The sequence below is a fragment of the Trachemys scripta genome, chromosome 13, assembly GCF_013100865.1.
Source record: "Trachemys scripta elegans isolate TJP31775 chromosome 13, CAS_Tse_1.0, whole genome shotgun sequence".
NCBI classification, from domain to species: domain Eukaryota; kingdom Metazoa; phylum Chordata; order Testudines; family Emydidae; genus Trachemys; species Trachemys scripta.
In genome coordinates this window covers 42450394-42472318 of record NC_048310.1, presented here as the reverse complement: position 1 = coordinate 42472318, position 21925 = coordinate 42450394, and the positions used below count along the sequence as shown (strand labels likewise).

The 21925-nt window shown below is 55.7% G+C and overlaps 1 protein-coding gene across 6 annotated transcripts in view; it reads right to left on the bottom strand.

The window, feature by feature from the left end:
• Nucleotides 1-3741: 3741 nt before the first annotated feature.
• Nucleotides 3742-21925, bottom strand: part of NDRG4 (NDRG family member 4) — an 84218-nt gene continuing 66034 nt past the window's right edge. For 4 of the 6 annotated variants that reach the window (XM_034788300.1, XM_034788301.1, XM_034788298.1 and 1 more), the window contains 13 exons: nucleotides 21367-21487; nucleotides 20659-20721; nucleotides 19310-19370; nucleotides 18145-18231; nucleotides 16897-16953; nucleotides 15866-15969; nucleotides 11818-11874; nucleotides 11675-11726; nucleotides 10512-10559; nucleotides 9429-9464; nucleotides 9066-9117; nucleotides 7365-7403; nucleotides 3742-5064 (listed from right to left, as the gene is read on the bottom strand). In XM_034788300.1, coding sequence (XP_034644191.1) covers nucleotides 4910-5064; nucleotides 7365-7403; nucleotides 9066-9117; nucleotides 9429-9464; nucleotides 10512-10559; nucleotides 11675-11726; nucleotides 11818-11874; nucleotides 15866-15969; nucleotides 16897-16953; nucleotides 18145-18231; nucleotides 19310-19370; nucleotides 20659-20721; nucleotides 21367-21487 — 932 coding nt within the window. In that variant the 3' untranslated portion in view covers nucleotides 3742-4909. Of the gene's footprint in view, nucleotides 5065-7364; nucleotides 7404-9048; nucleotides 9118-9428; nucleotides 9465-10511; nucleotides 10560-11674; nucleotides 11727-11817; nucleotides 11875-15865; nucleotides 15970-16896; nucleotides 16954-18144; nucleotides 18232-19309; nucleotides 19371-20658; nucleotides 20722-21366; nucleotides 21488-21925 lie in introns of all 6 variants that reach the window. The other 2 variants (XM_034788299.1, XM_034788303.1) reach the window with 2 other exon arrangements.

Sequence of the window (21925 nt, the reverse complement as noted above, 5' to 3'; positions counted from 1 at the left end):
TCTAAGGATAGAACAAGAAGCAATGGGCTTAAACTGCAGCAAGGGAGGTCTAGGTTGGACATTAGGAAAAAGTTCCTAACTGTCGGGGTGGTTAAACACTGGAATAAATTGCCTAGGGAGGTTGTGGAATCTCCATCTCTGGAGATATTTAAGAGTAGGTTAGATAAATGTCTATCAGGGATGGTCTAGACAGTATTTGGTCCTGCCATGAGGGCAGGGGACTGGACTCAATGACCTCTCGAGGTCCCTTCCAGTCCTAGAATGTATGAATCTATGAATAAAACCCAGTCTGACCAGCCTAGATACTTCTCCAGAGTTGTTTACCTGCCCTGCAGTAATCACCCCCCTCCACCTCGCATTTTGGTCCCTGGGAGAAGGTTAGTACCCCCCACCCACACAAAAATACACATAACACTGATAAATACAAAAGCAGGAGAGTCTGCTGGGTTCTTCTTAATGTCTTTATTAGTTTTCGACACAGTAATCCTTTCTACATCAACCATTTTTTCTTCCATTTTACATTTTTGTAGTCGTCTGTAAATACCATGGCATCAATGCAACTTTCTGAGCATCAACCATCTTAATGCACAAAAATATAAGGATTCACCTCATACAGAAGTCTGAAATTCAGTAAATTCCACCTTAACCAGGAAAAAAGAAAAAACTCAAAAACAAACCCAGAACAAAATTACAGCCAGAACACCTTAAATGTTAAAACCACACATTTGTTACCAGTTGCTACAAGAATGAAAGAAAGAGGGGGGAAAAAATCCAATATATATATTATGTATAGGTATTCATATATATATTATCTGAAAGGACACACTAAAAAACAAAAACAAGAAAAATTGCAGCAGTATCTACAGTAAAAAGAATTCCTACTAGCTTTCAAACATTCACATTTAATGTTCAGAAGGAAGCACACGGAAAAACAGAGACTGGGACAAACTAATACACAACAGAGAGTTTCTAGAATGCTTGTGGTGATGTCATACCATTTCAATACACTATGTGTGTGTGTGTGTGTGGTGTGTGTGTTCTGTATTTATCCAGAGACGCACACTCTCCTAGATAGCATATGCGTGAAAGAGACAGCGTGTCTGGAACACCAAGGGATGTTGAATGCTGTCTCTCTTTTTATCTCTAATAGAATTTCTTCTTGGTGCTAGTATGATCAGCTTTGGAAGCCAGGCAGCTGAGGCGCCCTGTAGGGGCTGTGTGGTCACAAAGGACCAGAATGGAAGTTGGGTGTGTCAAAGGGACTGGAGACCCAGCATCTGAGATGGTGCCTGCTGAGTACCTCATTAACGGGCTCTGCAGCGTTCCAGTGCAGTGAGTTGGCATTCACTGGCTGAAATGGCACAGAATGCCAGTGGATGTGTTCCTCATGGGCTTCTGTAGTCCCTTGGACTTCATCTTATGGTCCATTTCCCCCCTCCTCTGGCTCAGGGGCAATGCAACAGGAAGGGGAGGGTTCTCATCCTGACATAAAAAATATGGCACTCCCATGCGGCCTGGCCCACTGGTTTGTGGCCTCCCTTGGCGACTCACTTTTGCCTGGGACATGGTGGAAGGAGACAGTGGCTGATCCCGGGAATGTCTTGAATACATGTCAGCTCTTGTTTCTCTCCCTGCCCCCCAGGGCTGGTGCAAAAGGAACTGTTCTAGAGCCATGCAGAGGGACTGCACGCGGGCTGTACGCGTGCAGTCCCTCTGTTTTGGGGGCAGATCCCCACAGCCAGGTGACCCTGCGGGGCTAATATGAAGTTTAGGCAGCCCTTACATACAAAGTACATGATAAGGTAGCTCCCCTTACCCCAGACGCCCTCCCAAGCACTCCTCACCCTCTACATACAAGGCGCTGACAACCAAGGGAAACCCATTGACGGGTGAGACTAGGGAAATTGCCACTCCCAACACACCGACTAGTAAACCCTGGAACAAACTGGCTAACAAGCCATTTACCGGATGGAATCAAAAATGTTCAGCTGCATGTCATGGGCCCTGTACTGCTAACAGCTCACAGAGATTCTCCTTTAGCTCGAGTGGGTAGGGCTGGGCTTTTGGAACAAGAGGATCTGTGTTCAGTTCCCCGCTGTCGCCAGGACATTCTGAGCAGCCATACATGAGCTGAGCAGCACAGAGACATGGATTTGTTACAATGCAATTTGCATTCACATCCTGTGCACCAGACCCAAACCACTCTGAGCCCCAGCTCCTCGGGACGGATCACAGACATGCAGGAACCTCACCAACTCGGAATGGATCCAGCCACAACACTGAGGAAGAACCAAGCTCTGGACAGCCGCTCAGCGTGGAACGCCAAGCAACAAATGAGTCCGACACAATGAGAATGGGGCGTGCGGGGAGAGGTGTTGGAATTGGGTGTTTCCCACCAGAATCTGGGGAGCAAAACACTGACTGATGCAGACTCACATATCCCCAGGAAAGCTGGTACCCACTTGCCCTGAGTCCACTGTGCCAACCACAGCAACACTGGCACAAAGCCAAGAAACCAGGAATCACGCCTGCCTAGCAGTGGGCATAGGATGCCAAGTTCAAAGCCCAACTCACCTAGACTAACAGTAAACAGAACAAGCTGGGACAAATTACTGACTTCATTCAGCTAGTAAAGGACACACAGTCAGTGGGAGAGACGCATTTCTGGAGTCCAGGCTGCCTGCTTGTGGGATGCACACAACACCCAACGAAGGCATGGCCCAATCACGTAAAGATGCCTCACCCATTTGCTAGAACTTAGCCCAGTTGTGGTAGGTGCTGTACAAACCCCCTGGAAGATGCTTTTGTCCAGTGCTTAATTTGTGATGAAAGCGGTACCAGGGCTCAAGCAATGTTTTTACTTTCATAACGGATGTGGCAAGCCCAGAAGTGCCGGGGCTCTGAACTGCCAAGCCTAGAGGTGCCGGGAATCAGCCCTGGCGGGCTCTGGCACAAATTAAGCCCTGCTTTTGTCCCTTGGGCAGGCTATCCCCAGCACATGGCCTGTAAATACGACAATCGTCCACCAACAGAGCACAAAACAGCAACAGAACAAGAGCAGCTGCCCCCCCAGCCTCTGGACCCTTCCTATAGGTTCCTGGAGCGTTTGCTTCTAACAGCCTTTCTGGAGAGCAGAAACAGAGCTCACGTTAAGGGAGGGAGAAAGAACCTGCACAGGCAGCAGCCCTGTCCTGGAAATCACCCGCCCCTGCATAGGTGTCCTCCATTCTCTGGCCCCAACATCCTGCTCTGGGCGCCGGGAAGGAGCTTTTCCCTTGTGAACCTTGGCTCGGTATGGGAGGGAGTGGGAGGCGCAGAGACTGCCGAGGAGTTTAGTCTGGTTTTGGTTAGTCGTTGATTGTCCTTCTTGCAAAAAAGAATTGTACAGGGGACGTGTGTGCGCACAAGTCACAAACGCACGTACGGGCACCCCTGGGCTCCGTACTGCCACGGAGTACCTGGGAGCTTAGTTTATAGCACTGGCTCATGCGCGACTATTCATTGGTTCGAAATGCGTCCGGGGCAAATTTAAGATCCTGTGACTTGGGCGCTTTCTCGGCACCAGAAAGGGCAGAGCTCGCCAGGTCTCACTGCGTGTAGGTATTTCTTGGGGCATTGTTATTTTTATTATATGTTTTTACAGATCTCACCCCGGCAGCATTTGGGTGTCTTGTAGGGGAGGGGCTAATGCCCAGTCCTCATGACATGTCACTTCCTGCCTTAAAACAATTCTACTTCCTGTTTTGGATGGACAGGCCAGAGGGCTAGGAAGGAAGGCCCCGGGGAGCCATTCTGCAGAGCAGCTACCTTCCGTATTGCTCTTTCCACGGCTAGGCAAATGCTTCGTTTTCAGCATGACCAGGATTAAATCCCAGTGGGCAGCGACATTTTAAAACCCGGATTTCTCAAGCCCTTTTTGTTTCTTCCTCCCCATCTCCCACATTAACCCAACGATGCATGGACCCACCCTGGGTACCGCTACCAGTGACACTCAACAACATAGATCCGAAGAAGTGGGCTGTAGCCCACGAAAGCTTATGCTCTAATAAATGTGTTAGTCTCTAAGGTGCCACAAGGACTCCTGTTCTTTTTGTGGATACAGACTAACACGGCTGCTACTCTGAAACCTGTCAGCAACATGGAGTGTTTAAGCCATGTAAACGCTGTGTGGGGCTTTGCCCCCTCTAGCGGCCGAACCATTTATAGCAGTTTAGGAGCGTACTATGGCTAATTGAGGTGGTCTTTTTAGCTCAAGTGGTAGGGATTCATGCTTTTGGCTCTTGGGAGCCTAGGTTCAATTCTCCCGGGGGCAGGTCAATCGGAGGAAAAAAAAAAAAAAAAGACGGTGGTGATCACTGGAAGGGGGGCCATGCTACATTGAACAGTTTATTTAAACAAACCAACGCAGATTGTTATGAACACCCCATCTCAGGTGAAAGAATTGTGATGAGCCTTTCAGTGACCATGGACACGTACGGGATTACGTGCTTGCTTGAGCTTTCCTGCCGCTGGCCAATTCGCGGACACTTCCCCCCGGTGACCTTAGGAACCCGAGCCTTCGGCTAACACGCTACGTAAGTGGCGGGGCCGAAGAACCCTACGGACCTGACCCCTGGAGAGATTTGTTACTGATGGACTGACAACAGGATAACGTCACTAATTCAAAGTTGCAGCTATAGCTAGAGGTGGACTGAACCGTCGGTCTTACAATGGTGCTTCCCATCTCCCCTTTTTTATGTAATATTAAAAGGAAAAAAAAAATAAAACCCGACGAGAAAGAAAATGAACCCCCGACACGGTAACTGTTGGAAGCCGAACAGGATGGCCGTTTGGATGGTGACTCGATGCAGAACGATGCTAAATGTCTCCGGCAGAGGAGGAAGAGGAGACAGCGGAGGGACCAAAGACCTCAGCACGATACCTCCATGGTGTGGTTGATCTGCCCCATGGCCTCGCTGCTTTCCGAGTGGGTGCAGGCCCGGGGGTGGTTGCCATCCACCGAGCTGGCGCTGGTGAGGGAGGCAGTGCGGGAGCGGGCCAGCCGGGTCATGCTGGCCGAGGGCACTGGGGAGGGAGGGGAGATAGCAGGGAAGGGGACAGAGGGAGAAAAAGATGGTTAGGGATTTCACCCGGGGCCTGCAAGGAGGACTCGAGCAGACACGACACACAAGCAAAGCCGACACTGGTGAAGTGACGGGCTCTCCAGCCCGCCGAGTGAAGCGCCATTCTCTCAGCCTCTGCATACTGAGATGCCAGCTTCCAACTGCTCAAGCCTGAAGCATGCGGTGTTACAAGAGACGAGCTGCTACCGGCCTGTGATGGAGGGCAGCGGGGGTCCATGAATCCATCTGTCACTGGGATGGGGGGGTGGGGTGGGGGGAGACGACTCCTGCTGCTAAGCCCAGATATCTGGACTGTGTGGGAACAGACTATTAGAGGGGCTGCAGCCCAGCCTCCAATTCCTGGTAGGAGTTTGCACCAGAGGTTTTAACACGTGATATTTTGCCCCTTTGGGCAGTCGGGTCCTAAAGACTGAGGCTCTGGGCCTTAACACCCAACTGGTTCGCTAGCTGGTCTGTGCGCAGAGCCTCTGATATGGCCGTGAAAATCCCCACGCACAAGAACGCCGGAATGCCACTGTGCACTCACCATGATCGGGGCTTCGGTGAAACGTACCCCTCCTAGTGCAACGCACAAGGGGTGGTGACTTGTCTTGTGCCTTAAATGTAGGGGCAAGGAGGTCTCAGCCTTCTGCACTGCTCCACCCTGCTTTTCAATCACTGTGCGGTGCCATTTTGCCCTAGAGGGCGTATTATCCACAATGGGGACCCTGGGGGTTCTGCCTGGCACTGCGGGTGGGGAACACTGACTTGGAGCTGCTCCCTACAGAGAGGGTATAATAGGGGAGACTGTTCAGTGCTAAATGGACATGGGAAATGGGATCCTTCCTGTCCCCATCCTGTCAGACTGGACCCCCCACTGCTACTAGAACAGATGTCCCCCCCGAGCAGATGTCAGGAAGGAGACACCCCCGCAGCAATGAACTAGTGCAGCTACATTTTGTGAATGCGGCTTATTCCCAATGGATGTGGGAGTAAGAGACAAAGTAGGATGGAAACCACATTAGCCCACCTGTGCCATTTGTCTACATCCGGGGGGCCATGAAAGCAGGCTGGTCTCTCTCTGGCTCTCATGCACTAGCCCACTGGTGGATTTCAGAGTCCCAACCCCACGGGGGAAAGCTGTAAGCCCACCACTCCCCCAACATCCGGCAGACGCTCTTAGGCCGTGATGCTGTTCTGAGATTCCCATCTGCATCAGGTTTGGAAAGACCCTACATGTGCGGCCAAGAAAAGCAGCTAATTATTCTCATGGTGGTGTTTCCATAGTCCCCAGCGCACCATCAGGTGGGCTCTGAATGCACTTTACCAGGACAGGACATCCCTAAATCTTCCCTGAAATAGGAGGCATGTTCGCCAGGACCCCCTGCTGCAGCTGAGCCGGCGTCCTGGGCCGCAGAGCAGCCAGGAGGCAAAGGACCCAATTCAGTGCAGCAGAGAACTGATTCACTGCTCCAGTCCTGGCCTTTAGAGCAGCCAAGGGGTCTCCTCCCTGGTTTGGGGTCCCAGGTTAAGCAGCCTTCTCCTGCCACCCTGGGAGGGGATGGAGAAGTGGCACAGGAATCGGCCCCTCCCCTCCCCACTAACCCCTCTCCAGCCTTTGCAAGCAGTTCAGGGCGCGTGTCAGGTAGGCAAGCGAGGGGCAGTAGCCCTGGGACCCCTCGAGCCAGCCCACCTGCCAGGCTGCTTCTCCAGTCGAGGTGGGGGCAGCAGCCTGGACCCAGCCGGGGAAACATGGAGCATCCCTGAGTTTCCCAGCCGGGCTCCCACCCTTACTATCAACACGCACAAGCAAAATCCACAGCTGGCCGCTAGCCCTGGCGAACGGAGCACCCAGCGGCACCAGCCACTGCCAGCAGCAGGAGTGGAGGATGCTGCCATGAACAGGTGCCCCTTAATGCCTATTCCCAGCTGCGGGTAGAGATCCCAAGGGCTCGGATTCCAAGCAGGGAGGGTGCTCCCCACCCTGCCTGCCTCCCCCAGCAGCTATTCCCCCGCCCCCGCTGCCTAGTCCCGTCCCCATCCCTGGCTTGGCCTCTTCCACAGCTTGCCTGAGACTTTTCCACTCTGGGAAGCCTCTGCAGCTCTTTCTGCCACCGCTCCTCTCCTGGAGAGGGTGGGACTGGAGGGCGGCTGGGGGCGGGCATGGGAGCACAGCCCTCCCCGCAGCGATGCACATGGAGTTGGGGGACGGGGGCGCATGCAGCGGATGGGGAGGAGGGTGAGCAGCAGTGACAAGGGTACCTGCTCCTCCACTCAGCCTCCGATCCTTCAAGTACGCAACTAAGGGAGAGACAGAGAGCGGGGGGGAGGAGGGGAGTAGAGGGAGACAAGAAACGTTGGGAGAGAAAGAGAGCGTCAGCATTCGATCTGCCCCAAAACCAAACAACTGGGACGGCAACCACAACACGGAGAGAGCGGGAGGGAGAGAGACAGATGACAGGAAGGATTACACGCGCGCGCACACACACACACACACACCCCATCTCTACGCATCCACACACCCCATCTACACACACATGCACATACCCACCCTATCTCTACGCACACACCCCCACACCCCATCTCTATGCATCCACACACCCCATCTACAACGCCTCCCCCCCACACCCCATCTACACAGACACGCACACCCTGTCTACACCCCCAGGCCCCCTGTCTACACCCCCCCACACACACCGTCTACACCCACACACCGTCTACACCCACACCCACATACACACCCATCCCCCATCTACACTCACACACGCTCGCTCTCTCCTGGGGGCTAGCCCAGGGATGTGCACAAGGCAAGGAAAGTCGCAATCTGACTGGACAACGCTCACCCCCACGTCTCTGCCTGTCTCCCAGAACCATCCAAGGGACCGCACGGGTCTCCGCTAGGGGCAGCCAGAATGAAGCGATGCTGGTTCCTGGCCACCCCCCGGAGACCCCAGAGCGGCCAAGGCCTGAGAGAGCAGAGGGGTCAGGGGAATCTCAGCTCAGTCCCAGACTCCTCCATTCCCCCAATGGGGAATCAGAGCTGGCGCTGACACCCCCCAGTGCCAGGCCGGGTCCTGTGGACAGGCCCCTTTGTCCTGCTCGAAGGTGGCAGCAGAGTTGGTGGCAAGGGGGCTGCCGGGCAGCAGGCAGGGTAGTGCTGGGCCTGGGACAGCCCCCTCCCCGCATTCCCCCACTACCTGCACTGCTTCGCAAGGAAGTTCTGATGCCCTTTGCTGTGGGGCCTGATCCTGAGGTGCCCGCAGCTCCCGCCAGGCAGTGAGAGCTCAGCACCCAGGGAGACCAGGCCCCTTGGGCTGGGACTGGCTTTTTAAGGGCTCTCTGCCCTCCTGCCTCCCTCCAAGGGACTATCTGCCGCCCCTGTCCCCGGAGAGCAGAGCAACGCTAATTAACCTGCAAAGAGCAGGGACTGAGCACGGTGCCCAGAGAGCCCATGGGGAGGCAGCCATGCTGTCTCACTGATCTGTGCTTTTCACACGCACCCCGAGTGCCGAAAACCAGCTCGGTTCTCCCCTCCCGGGTTCCCTCGGCCCAGGAGCCTAGCAAGGGCTTCCGGCCCAGGGCACACGCTCACACAACGGGCGGTGACTCTACGCAGGCAGGACAGGGGGCAACTTAATCAAACAGCCGTGCTGTGAGCACAGCTCCGTGGGGGCAGAGCGCTGGCGTGCTGGGGGCTCCGGGCACCGCACCGTGCCAGGCTGAGTGTCGCACACACACAGAGATGGGTACCCCCCTCCCCCACGTCCCTGTAAGCATGTGCCCAGCCACCCACCTGTGCCCTTACACACACAGTGCAGTGGGAAAGACAACTATACACATGGGCATGCACAAATGTTTACACACCGCCCCATGTGTAGGGCACATTCCCACCACCCTGCGCACACCCGTCCTCCCCAGGCAGATCCACACTCACACCCACACACACCTGGCACCTGCACTTACTGTAACCCATCCCTTGCAGGAAGTACTTAAAGGCTTCGGTCAGTTTTCCGGGCTGTTGGAGGGGAAGAGAAGAAAAACAAGGCTGAAAGGGCAGGAGGAGACGCTGGCTGGTGCTGAGACACAGTCTGAAGCCCTCCCTCACCAAACCCAGGCCAAGAGACCCCATCCCCGGCAGCCCCTCCCCGGTAACCCCCCTTCCCTGGCCACGAGGCAGGGATCCCACGCCCCCTCCAGCCCCACACACACACACAGACACCTCTGCCTGCTGCTCCAGGAGCGGCACACAGCCAGGGTGGTGTGGGGCTGAGGACCGGGGTGGGGGAGGGAGGAGAAAGAGTGGGGGCGGGGGGCTGGAGGACTCACCTGTGTGACTTGTGGGAGCCCCCCAGAGTCAGCCATCTGGAGGGGAAAACAGAACTCTGTTAGCGGAGGGCCCCAGGGACACCTCTACCGGCACCCGGGCTCAGAGTCCAGCCCCCCACCCCCATCCCACCCGCTGCATGGACATTTCGGTGGCTGCCGGGGCAGTCTGCAGGGACCCTCTTCCAACCTGGCTGCGCAGGGGGCACCCAGCGAGGTGGGCATGGGTGCTCAGGAGTGGCGGGGGGATGGACAAGGTGCCCAAAGAGCCCTTTCCCTGCTAGAACACCCCAGTCATCTGTGTGCGGGGGACAGGCCGCAGGGACAGGGCGGGGCCATTTACTGCAGACCACTCCTGCGAGAGGTCAGCCGTGTCCATGGAGGGACAACTAGCAAGTCCTGATCCCTGAGTCCAGCTAGCAGAGCTGTTGGGGGAGGGGCGGGCAGGAGAGATTTGGCATAACGGGGGGAGGGGGAGCTGTAGGGCGAGACTGAGGGGTTTGAACGGAGCTGGGGGGGGGAGGGCGGGTGTAGCGGGGGGCTGTAGGGCGGGACTGAGGGGGGTTGGCAGGGCGGGGGGGGGGCAGGGCTGGTGTAGCAGGGGACTCCAGGGCAGGACTGAGGGGTGTTGGCAGANGCAGGGGACTCCAGGGCGGGACTGAGGGGTTTGAACGGAGCTGGGGGCGGGGCAGGGCTGGTGTAGCGGGGGACTGTAGGGCGGGACTGAGGAGCATTGGCAGAGCTGGGGCGGGGGGCAGGGTTGGTGTAGCAGGGGACTCCAGGAGTTTGAGGGACTGAGGGGTTTGAACGGAGCTGTGGGGGGGCGCAGGGCTCGTGTAGCAGGGGGACTGTAGGGCAGGACTGAGGGGTGTTGGCAGAGCGAGGGGGGGGCAGGCTGGTGTAGCAGGGGACTCCAGGGCGGGACTGAGGGGCATTGGCAGAGCTAGGGGGGGTTTCGGGAGAGGAATAGCAAGGCAGGCCAAGAGGTGCTGGTAGAAATCAGAGGGAGAAGTCTGCACCACTCATCCCCGGCTGATGGCCAGCCCGCCCCGCGCAGTGGGCAGACAGCTGATGGACCCAGATTACCTTCAAGAATGTGGTGTTGATTGGATCCAGCTTGGAGTTACACTCCACCTGTCAAGGAGAAGAGCAGAGCTGAGGAAGGTCAGAGAGCAGAGCGCTGGGGATTCCCGCCACACCTCCACGGCAATGGTTTTTAACCATTGGAACTATTTACCAGGGGTCGTGATGGATTCTCCAGCACTGGCAACTTTAAATCAAGACTGTCTGGTTTTCTAAAAGATCTGCTCTGGGAATTAGGTTGGGGAAAGTCTCTGGCCTTGGAATCTATGAATCGAAGTCTGCCCCACCCTCTGACTCTGTCCCAGACCGGCCTCGCTCTCCGTGTGCCCAGAGCTAATTCTCCTTCCTGGGGCAAGAAAGCAAGACAGAGAGAGCCAGAAAGTAGCTGAGGGATTCCTCCATTGGCCTTTGCAGTTGGGTTCTCCGAGACACAATGCCCTGTGGCTGCAGCATCCATGCCAGGTGGGGCTCGGCTCGGGGTGAATCTGGGATGCAGGCGGAGGCTGGGACTTGGAGAGAGCAGCCTTGCCTGCAGAAAGTGTCCTGCAGGGTGGGGCGACGGCCCCCCAGTGTCCGTAGGGAAGGACTGACTTACTCCGTGTCTGCCTGCAACGGGGAGACAGTAGGGGGCAGAGAAGGGAAAGTGGCAGGGATGGGGGCATGCAAGGGTGCTGGGGGGAAACCCTGTGGAAAACGGGAATTCGTTCTGCAAAAAACCGGGAGAGCGGGGAGAAGAGAGAGAGATGCTGAGAGAGAGGGAGAAGAAAGGGACGTACAGCAAAGGAAAAAGAAATTCAAAACGTCGACAAATTTTGTTTTTCAACCTGCTCGAGAAGAAACCGACTCTCAGGGAGCGAGGGAATGAGAAACCGCTCAGTGCAGAAGAGAGAGCGGAGGTGCAGCGGGGGGAGAGAATCTGGTGTCCTGCCTTAGTCTGGGGAGCCGGTTTAAATCTCCCTAGCGTGAAGGGTTGTGTATCGGAACAGCCTGAAAGTGGCACAGGATGCCAAGGGTCTGGGCAGGACATGACAGCGCCCTAGGAATGCCCGCTCCTGCCAGGAGGAGAAGGTGTGCTGGTGGCAGGCTGGGGAGGGGTGTCTCTTGTCTGTGTCTGAGCATCCGGTGACCCTCCTAGCAGGCAGCATGGGGTTTAACCCTTTACTCACCACCCCATCTTCGGCAGGCGCGTTGTCCCCCACCACCAGCATGACGGGGCAGCTGGAAACACCAAGAGGAGGAGAGTGGTCAGAGGCTTGATCTTTAACACCCGGTTGCAATTCAGCCCCACTGGGACCAGCGTGCGACTTACCGAAGTGTTTTCGCATTGGGGACAGTCCCGGGCCGGTTAATGTCCAGGTCTCTGCGGCTGAGGGGGAGAGAAGGGGGCCAGAAGTTAATGCCCCAGAGCAAAATGGCAGAGCTCCCAGAATACCCATAAACAAAGCACGCCGGCAGCTTCCCTGGCCTGAAAGCGCCTCTCTGTCCGGACACAAGAGGGCAGCAGAACCCAGCCCAACTCATGGAAACGTGGAGTGATGGTCTCCGAACCCCAGCACATACCACAATGGCAAACTCTTGGCACAAGCGCTGAGTTCCCAAGGTCAGAGGGGTTAACGAGACTCTTGGCCGTTTTCCTCCTGCCATTGCAACCAGGCGTACCCCACATGGCCCCAGGCCTGCGGCAGGGCCAAACCACTTGCCTGACACCCGCTGCCCAGAATGGGGCTGACCGGTTTGGCCCACCACCCCCTGCCCAAAGCAGGGCTGACTCACATGCCCCACCATTCCCCAGCCCAGAGCATAGAATCACAGAAGGGTGGGCCTGGAAGAGACTTCAACAGGGCATCTAGTCCAGTCCCCTGCACTGAACGCAGGACGACATAATAACTAGACCATCCCTGACAGGTGTTTGTCCAACCTGTTCTTAAAAACCTCCAATGATGGAGATTCCACAGCCTCCCTGGGCAATTTATCCCAGTGCTTAACCACCCTGACAGTGAGGAAGTTTTTCCTAGTGTCCAACCTAAACCTCCCTTGCTGCAATTTAAGACCGTTGCTTCTTGTCCCATCCTCAGAGGTTAGAGAGAACAATTTTTCTCCCTCCTTGTAACAACCTTTTATGTACTTTATTGTGTCCCCTCTCAGTCTTCCCTTCTCCAGACTAAACAAACCCAATTCTTTCAACCTTCCCTCATAGGTCATGTTTTCTAGACCTTTAATCATTTTTGTTGCTCTTCTCTGGACTTTCTCCAATTTGTCCACATCTTTCCTGAAATGTGGCATCCTGAACTGGACACAATACTCCAGCTGAGGCCTTATCAGCGCGGTGTAGAGCGGAAGAATTACTTCTCGCGTCTTGCTTACAGCGCTCCGACTAATACATCCCAGAATGATGTTCGCTTTTTTTGCAACAGTGTTAAACTGTTGACTCATATTTAGCTTGTGATCCACTATAACACCCAGATCCCTTTCTGCAGTACGCCCTCCTAGGCAGTCATTTCCCATTTTGTATGTGTGCAACTGATTGTTCCTTCCTAAGTGGAGTACTTTGCATTTGTCCTTACTGAATTTAATCCTATTTACTTCAGACCCTTTCTCCAGTTTCTCCAGATCGTTTTGAATTTTAATCCTGTCTTCCAAAACACCTGCAAGCTCCCATCTTGGTATTGTCCACAAACTTTATAAGTGTTCTCTCAATGCCATGAAGATATTGAACAGAACCTGACCCAGAACTGATCCCTGCGGGACCCCACTCAGTATGCCCTTCCAGCTTGACTGTGAACCATTGATAACTACGCTCTGGGAATGGTTTTCCAACCAGCTCTGCATCCACCTTATAGTAGCTGCATCTAGGTTGCATTTCCCTAGTTTGTTTATGAGGTCATGCGAGACAGTATCAAAAGCCTTACTAACGTCAAGATATACCACATCTACCGCTTCCCTCCATCCACAAGGCTTGTTACCCTGTCAAAAACAGCATTTAGGTTGATTTGACATGATTTGGTCTTGAGAAATCCATGCTGAATGTAATTTATCACCTTCTAGGTGTTTGCAAATTGATTGCTGGATTATTTGTCCCATTATCTTTCTGGGTACTGAAGTTAAGCTGACTGGCCTGTAATTCCCCGGGTTGTCCCTATTCCCCTTTTTATAGATGGGCACTAGATTTGCCCTCTTCTACTCCTCTGGAATCTCTCCCGTCTTCCAGGAGTTTTTGGAGATAATCGTTAATGGCTCAGATATCGCCTCAGTCAGCTTCTGGAGTATTCTGGGATGTATTTAATCAGGCCCTGGTGACTTGAAGACATCTAACTTGTCTAAATAATTTTTAACTTGTTCTTTGCCTATTTTAGCCTCAGATTCTACTTCGCTTTCACTAGCGTTCACTATGTGAGACGTCCATTCGTTACTGACCTTCTTGGTGAAAACTGAAACAAAAATGGCATTTAGCACTTTTGTCATTTCCACATTTTCTGTTAATTGTTCCTCCTCGCTCCTCGTTGAGTAATGGGCCTACCCTGTCCTTGGTCTTCCTCTTGCTGCTAATGTATCTGTAGAATGTTTTCTTGTTACCGTTTAGGTCTCTAGCTAGTTTAATCTCGTTTTGTGCGTTGGCCTTTCTAATTTTGTCCCTACATACTTGTGTTATTGGTTTATATTCATCCTTCATAATTTGACCAAGTTTCCACTTTTTGTAGGACTCTTTTTTGAGTTTCAGATCATTGAAAAGCTCCTGGTTAAGCCAGCCTGGTCTCTTGCCATACTTCCTATCTTTCCTACGCAGGGGGATAATTTGCTCTTGTGCCCTTAATTATGTCTCTTTGAAAAACTGCCAATAATTGATTTTCCCTTTAGACTTGCTTCCCATGGCTCAGATCCCTGAGTTTGCTAAAGTCTGCCTTCTTGAAATCCATTATCTTGATTGTGCTGTTTTCCCTCCTACCATTCCTTAGAATCATGCAATCTACCATTTCACCATCATTTTCACCCACACTGCCTCCACTTTCACATTCTCAACCAGTTCCTCCCTATTTGGCAAAATCAAATCTAGATCAGCCTCTCCCCTGATGGCTTTCTTCACCTTCTGAAATAAAAAATGGTCTCTGGTGCATTCCTAGAACATGTTGGATAATCTGTGCCCTGCTGTGTTATTTTCCCAACAGATGTCTGGGTAGTTGAAGTCTCCCATCACCACCAAGTCATGTGCTTTGGATGTTTAAAAAAAGCCTCATCCACCTCTTCTTCCTGGTAAGATGGTCTATGATAGAGTCCAGCCATAACATCACCCTTGTTTACACCCTACCCACATGTCCCACTGCCCAGAGAGGGGCCAGTCCACGTGCCCCCACCGCCCCACTGCTTGCAGCATGGCCTGTGTGCCCCACTGCTCCCTGCCCAGAGAGGGGCCAGCCTACATGCCCCCACCACGCCCTAGCCCGAAGCAGGCCTGGTACACATGCCTCCCACCCCCCCTTGCCCGGAGCATGGTTTATCCAGATGTTGCAACTCCCCCCTGCCCAGAGTGGGGCCAGCCAGCACACCACACCACTCCCCTGCCAGAGTGGGGCCTAGCCATGTGCCCATTGCTCCTCTACCCAGAGTGCGACTGGCCCGTGCCCCTGCCATCCCACCTGCCCAGAGCAGGGCTACTCCCCCGCTGGGAGCATGGCCTATCTGTGTGTCCCACTGCCCAGAGCACACGAGCGCAGTGACAACCTCCCCCCAGGACCTCGGGCACCAGGTTCGCTGTTTGTTCCCTTCAAAGCTGGGTTTTCGGTGATGCTCAACCCAGCTGCAATTTGATTACTGCCCCAAGAGCCCCTAAGCAATGGGGGTGCCCAGCTCAGGACCTGCCTCTTGCAGGCAAACAGCCCCACTCCGGCCATGGTCCCGTTGGGAGTGGGTGGTGGCCAAGCTAGAAAGGCCAGACATGCTGGGGGCTATTTCCCATGCCTCTCGCTGCTGTTCACCAAAGCCTGGGTCTGGGAGGGTGCTGGGTGCGAATCCTGCTCTGCGTATCTGGCTGGGGGCAACACGTCCCTAGGGGGCCAGGAAGCAGCAGGGCTCTATGGCTACCCTCATGGGGTCTCGTGCTCCTCGACCAATGAGCTGCACACGATGGTCTTGGGCTCTTCATGGCACCAGTGGAATCCTCAGCTCCACTGCCTGCCATCTCCAAAAGCTGCCACCCTCCCATTCCCGCCCTGGCGCCCATCGCCCTGCCCCACCCAGGCCCCAGCTAACAGTGGCCATTAGCCACGAGGCACAATAGGGTCACCCCGTGAGGTCCTCACCCTCTGCCTGGTCTGCACGACAGGAGACGCGTGCCACTGCGGAGAGGTGAGGGGGCCACTTACCTGTTGTACATGTTCCAGAACAGCTGCAAGTTGTATTGGTTCACCACACTCCCGATCTGCTGCCGATAGCTCTGCACCAGCTCCGTGTTGCTCACCAGCTCTTCCTGTGCAGGGGGGGCGAGAGAAACGAGCGATCAGCCGGCCCGCGGCAGGGAGGAAGGGCTCAGCATGTGTGGTATGCAGGAGGGACAGGCTGGGGGGACATGGGGACTGATCTGAGTGCAACAGGGGTAAAAAGACCTAGTTTCCCCCAGGATCACCGGGGTTGGGGGGCCCCTAAGTCCTAGGCCCTCAGCCCACAGAGCATTCACACCCTGCAGGGCTGTATTTGCGGGAGGGGAGTGCTAGTAACTAACTCCCGAGATTGGCCTCTGGCTGCCGCCAGGAGACGGACTGAAGCAGCAGACCTGGGGTCTGGAGTCTGAACACGGCCCAGTGCCTGGGTCCAGGACAGGGGTTCAGCCCGCTATAAAGGTGAGGCCACTTGAGACACTGGGAGTCAGATCTGGCTTCAGTTTTCCAAGAGTTGGGGCTGGCTCCTGGGGATTGGTTCTGACCCATCCCGGTAACTAGTTTGTGCTGAAGAGGCTGTAGTCTGGGAGAGGGGTGCCAGCCAAGGGAGCAGAACATGCATCACCTATGGGCTGTGGGGCTCTCCAGCTCTGCATCCTGGGGGAGATGCCCCGCGTTGTGCCCTACAAATCCAGTTGTCGATGGGCCCCTCCAATCCATCCTGGGCACACGCGGGCAAAGCACTCACATCTGTGCTCTCTTCGGTGGCCTGCATCTCATGGCAGCCCTGCAGCTCTCCTCCCCCCATGGCAGGGGCAGGGACACAGCCCAGCTACAGACAGGACCGGAGAGGGAGGCATCTCTTGGCCTGTTCTTCCCCCATAAAGCAGCCCCAGTTGCTGATCCAGTCCAGCCATTAGCTGGCTGACTCTCTGTCTGGACTGGGCACTGGCCCTCTCTCCGCCAGAGTCTGATCTGAGCAGGGCAGCTGTGAACGTGTCCAGTGCTCTCCCCCTTACCTGGCTGAACAGGTGAGACAACACGGTGTCAGGCAAAGAGCTGGTCAGGCCAGAAAGCTGCGGACAGAGAACACCAGAAGCGTTATGCTGATGCCAGGCCCCACTCACGCCCACCCCTGCACCTTCGCCACGGGACCCCTCCTCGCGATGGTCACTGGAGCCCAGAACCTGTTGAGCCGGGCGGGGAAGAGCAAACAGCTGCTCCGGCTCGGACCCATCGGAGCAGAAAGGGAAAAATCTGCTGCTCAGCAAGTGAAGAGGAAGGGTCCGAGACCATCCTGTAGCCCAGGGCTGGGTCAGGGAAGAGCCAGATGATGGTCTCTGCGGTGAGGTGATCGCCCATGCCTGGAGCTTCTGTACCCTGGACTACCCAGGTCCATGTCCCCCAAGGGCTGATCTCCTTGGGGATGCTGACTTCTTTAACCCCTAGGGCAGTGGTCCCCAAAGCTTTTTGTCCGTGCCTCCCTCCCCCACCTTACCTGGTCCATGCCCTCCTGGGAGCCACAGTCGGGGCTAGGGGCTATGGTTGGGAGTGGGGCCAGTGCTGCAGCTGGGGCATCGGCCAGGAGCGGGGCAGTAGTCAGGGCCCGGGAGCCAGGGGCTGCGTCCGGGAGCAGGCTCGCAATCGGGGCTGGGAGCTGGGGCCAAGAGCTAAGGCTGGGAGTGGGGCCGGGGCCAGCTGGTGGCTGAGGCCAAGGCCGGACCTGCAGCTGGGGCTGGGGGCAGGGCTGGAGTGGAGCTGGGGCCAGAGCAGGACTGGGTGGGGCTCCCTCCCTGCCCCCAGTCGGGGCTGGCCAGGCCCCGCTGCACACTCCCCCCAGGGGGGCACACCCCAGAGTTTGGGGACCACTGCACTAGGGGAAGCAGGCATGGCCCCTGCACACTCCCAGGACAGCTCCATGGTTGGATCTGCAAGCAGGATTCGGCCACGGGAGACTATTTTAAACCCATGATCCGCGTTATTCCTTCCCACACCCAGCTCATGGAGCATGGAGGCCTCAGTCAAGGCCATGCCCGAGGAAGACGCTGTGTGGTGAGACTAGGGAACACGGGCTGTGGTTAGTCTGCAAGCTGGGAGCCAGACAGAACGACAGGGTGTGTCCCCCCAGCGGCCTCATGAACGAATCCCCTTTATATTCATTACAGCTGAGCCCCGGCTCTCCCCTGCCCCTGGAGACCCTGCCAGTGCCTACGCCCGCTCCAAGCGATTTCAGCCCAGCTGGCGTCTCAGAGGTGGACGCTGCTCACCTTGGTGGCTGCCCAGTCAATCCAGCCTTTGCCGTTGGGGTCGATGTTCATCAGGACGAGCCCTTCCACCAGATCCGGGAAGATCAGCTGCAGCCAAGCAGACACAGAGCTATTGCTCACGGCCGTGGTGCGACGGGAGAGGCCTATGCTAGGGGGGGGCAGTTAGCAGATGTGTGGAGATCCTTTACTGACAGCGACGCCCTTCTCTGGGGGCAAGGGATGGGTGGGAGTCCACGTCCTCGGACGGACCCTCCCACCACCTTATGACACAAAACAGGCCAACCAGTGCCAACGAGGTAAAGGCTTTGCACACCATGGCTCTGGCCCTCTGCCCACAGAGAATCTAGAACAAGGCAGCCAGGATCCCTCCCTGCAAGGCCTGGGAGCAGGGCATGGTACTGAGATGGCTCTGGTAGATAACAGGCCCCTGCTGCCAGACAAGGGGAGGGCATCCACGCTCCGCCTGCTGCACCTCCCCGCACTCTTCGACACCAAGGAACTGCAGGGATAGAAGGAACTGCCCTGAAATGGCAGAGGCCCTTCCTGTCGGCCTGAACCCAGAGGGCTGTCGCAGGCAGCTCCAGGACCCAGCCCCAGCCTCTCGTCCGTGTGACTCATAAGTGCCTACAAGATACCCCCAGTTCTATGGCTCCTGAACATCCAACGTGAACAGCACCATCTCCAGCTCTCTCAGCGCCCAGCCAAAATCACCCCCTGGATGAAGAGCAGCTGGCTAAAGCCGAGCTCTGGCAAGATGCGGGCCGCACTTTGAAGCGCTTGTCTCCTCTCTCAGATTCCCCACTCCGAAGAGAATCTGGTACCCCAAGGCTATGGGCTGACATTGCTGGGGCTCCTCAATGCTATTGGATACTCAAATAGCCACAGTGCCAAAATACACCTTCTTTGATTGGCCAGGAGGTTGTGTTCCATCCTATCAGAAACAGCCGTGGCTATAGTGATCCACACATTGATGACCTCCTTTCAGGCTTGATTACTGCAACTCCTTCCATCCAGGACTGAGCCCAATGCCCTGAGAAAGCTCCCGCTGGTGCAAACGGAGCAGCTCTCCCTCTGCCCCGTGACCTCCCTCGGAAGTGGGTCACACCTGCCCTGCTCTATCAGACCCTGGGTCACTGCAGAACGCTCCCAGCCAGGGCTCACTTACAGCAAACTTGGCCAGGACATAGGCTCCTGCTCCCACGCCGATTCCGATCACGTACTTGAACCTGAGAAACAGAGACAGAAGTGTCCCTGTGCAGCTCCCAATAGTCCTTGCTAGGCCAGTCTGGCTTTTTAAGGAGCCTCTAGGTAAGGCACCCGGAGCAGCAGAGAGAGGGAAATGGGGCCGAGGCAAGAGGAGGCGGTACCTGGGAGACATTCCCATAGAGCCCTGGCCGGGTCTCCACATCCTGGGCTCCTTTCCTGGCTCTCAAACCCTGTGCAAACAGAGTTCCTCGTAGCATATAGGAATTGGGTAGCATCCCTTTAAATAGGTTGTGAGCCCTCTGATAGTGCTCACCATGTTCTGTGTCTTAGAAGCCGCCAGAAACAGCTAAACACAACATTCCTTCTCGTCTGTTAATAAACCTGCTGCCCGTCTTCCCTCTCTCGCTTTAATGGCAGCGTCTGATTAACAGAGCCCATAAAATCAAGGCCAGACGGGTAGGGAATATGAGCATCCTGTGACTGTCACCGCAGCGTCATCCTGAGCCGCGAAATCCAGCCTGAGGGCTGGCACTGCACCTCGGAGTGAGAAGGCTGCTGCCCACGGAACCTGGCCAACTGCCGTGCTAACCCCCTCACACACTGCTCCGCCAACGTGCCCCTCACCTCGGGGTGAGACAGGTGTTCAGTCCCCTTGGCTATTCCCTGATGAGTGGGGCCCTGAAGGAAGCCAGCTAGAGCCAGACGTCAGGGTGGCTTTGGTGAGGTGGGAACTGGAGACCTCCCAATTTGTTCCCCACGGGGCACCGATCAGCTGCTTACTACTGACCTGGGCTGGAGTCAGACCCATGGGCCAGAGGGGACAGGCCCTGGGGTGCAGTTCCAGGCCCCTGAAATGGAGGAAGCAGCTTCCCTTATTCTGTGCTGTGAAGGTGACAGCACAAACCACTAGCAGGGGACAAAGAGCGGGAGTCTCTTTTGGCTCTGAGGTGACTCCGCACGGCTCTCCCAGGGCGTGGAGGGGATTGACCCGTCTTACCAGGGGGTCGCCGAGCCATGGCCGAAGCGCTGACTGTTCTCAGCTCCAGCCAAGTGGACAGAGCAGGAGAGCAGGGAACAGGCTGTGAAACCTGGAAGCCCTAGTGACCCGGTGTTCTTAGGTCAGTGGTGCAGTGCAGGCGTTGATCCCCGTTTTTCAGCCAGGCCCAACCCTGCATCACTTGTGCATCCCAAATGCCACATTATGGTTTCTACCTCCCTACGCCCCCTGCCTGCCCCTGGCATTTTTCTTGGCATCCCACCCCTCCCTGCTGGCCCCACGCCACGAGGTCACAGGCCCCTGACACTTACCCGAAATGCTGGACCACACTAGGGAGCATGGCAGCCAACTGGTCCATGGATGGAAACTGGTACCTGAGGGCATGATGGACACACAGTGAGAAAAGCAGGGTTGGGGCAAGGCCCCAAAGTGCCCATACAGGGGGAGCCCAGGTCTTGGGGCCAGGAGAGACTCTGGGCACCTACACAGCTCTCCAGGGAGTGACAGCTCTTCCCCTCCCACTCCGCATTGCCTGGCCCCTCCCTCCCTCCCAGAGCAGGGCACAGCCCAGCCCTTTCCTTCCCCCTCCGGGACAGACACAGCCATCCCTTTCCTATTCCTCCCCTCCCAGGGTGTGGGCCATGCCCAGGAACCCACCGGTCCCCCTTCCAGCCCCTCAGCCTGGCACAGCCCTCTTCCTATGGCTACGCTAGGAGCAGTGCTGATGTGCTTGGGAGGAGGACGTCCCCATGATCCCGGCCCTTCTAGGGGGTGAGGAACCTGACTCCCCTTCAGAAACGGGATGCTCTGTTGGGCCCAGGATGAGGGAGGCAGAGTCCCAAGTGCGTTGCTCTGCAGCGCCTCCTAGCAGCTGGTACAGGCTGGACGTTCCCGGCAGGAGAACCCACCTTCTGAACCAGGGGAAGGAGCCGGGAAATCAGACCGAGACCCTGACCATGAAGAGCTGGGCTCCTCCATGAGCAGCATCCCAGACAGGCTGGCAGGGCTCGGGTACCTACCCCTGTGGGAACTGCGACGCTCCGGCCTGCTGCCCTGGTGCATCCACGTGACACACCACAAAGTGCTTGGTGATCTCCTGCATGTCCTCGAAGTTGAAGAATGTGTTGAAGCACAGCTTGTCTGCACACGGTCACGGGGGAGGAAGGGGTCAGAGTCCAAAGGACAAAGGGGAAAAAAGATCAGAGGCAAAACATCAGCAACCCTTTCATTAGGCATGGAATGATTCCATTTTTAGCAGTAAATGCTGGTAAACCATCCATTTCACTGTACATGTGCAAACCAATGAAAATATTCCCGTCGATCCTGATAGAAATGGACAGACTGGCAAAGTGAGAAAAATGCTGCCTGCGAACAGGACAGTTACACTTGGGATATTTTGACGTGTTATTGTAATGAATTGTCTCCCCCCCCCCCATTGTTCAGCCCATCCATAATTTCCGGCAACGGTGACAATGCAAATAAAAAAATATGTTTAAAAATGCTTAAGAATAAACATCGACACTATCCGTCGAAATGATAAAACCATAAAAATGGCATTCTGCCAAGCCGACATTTAAT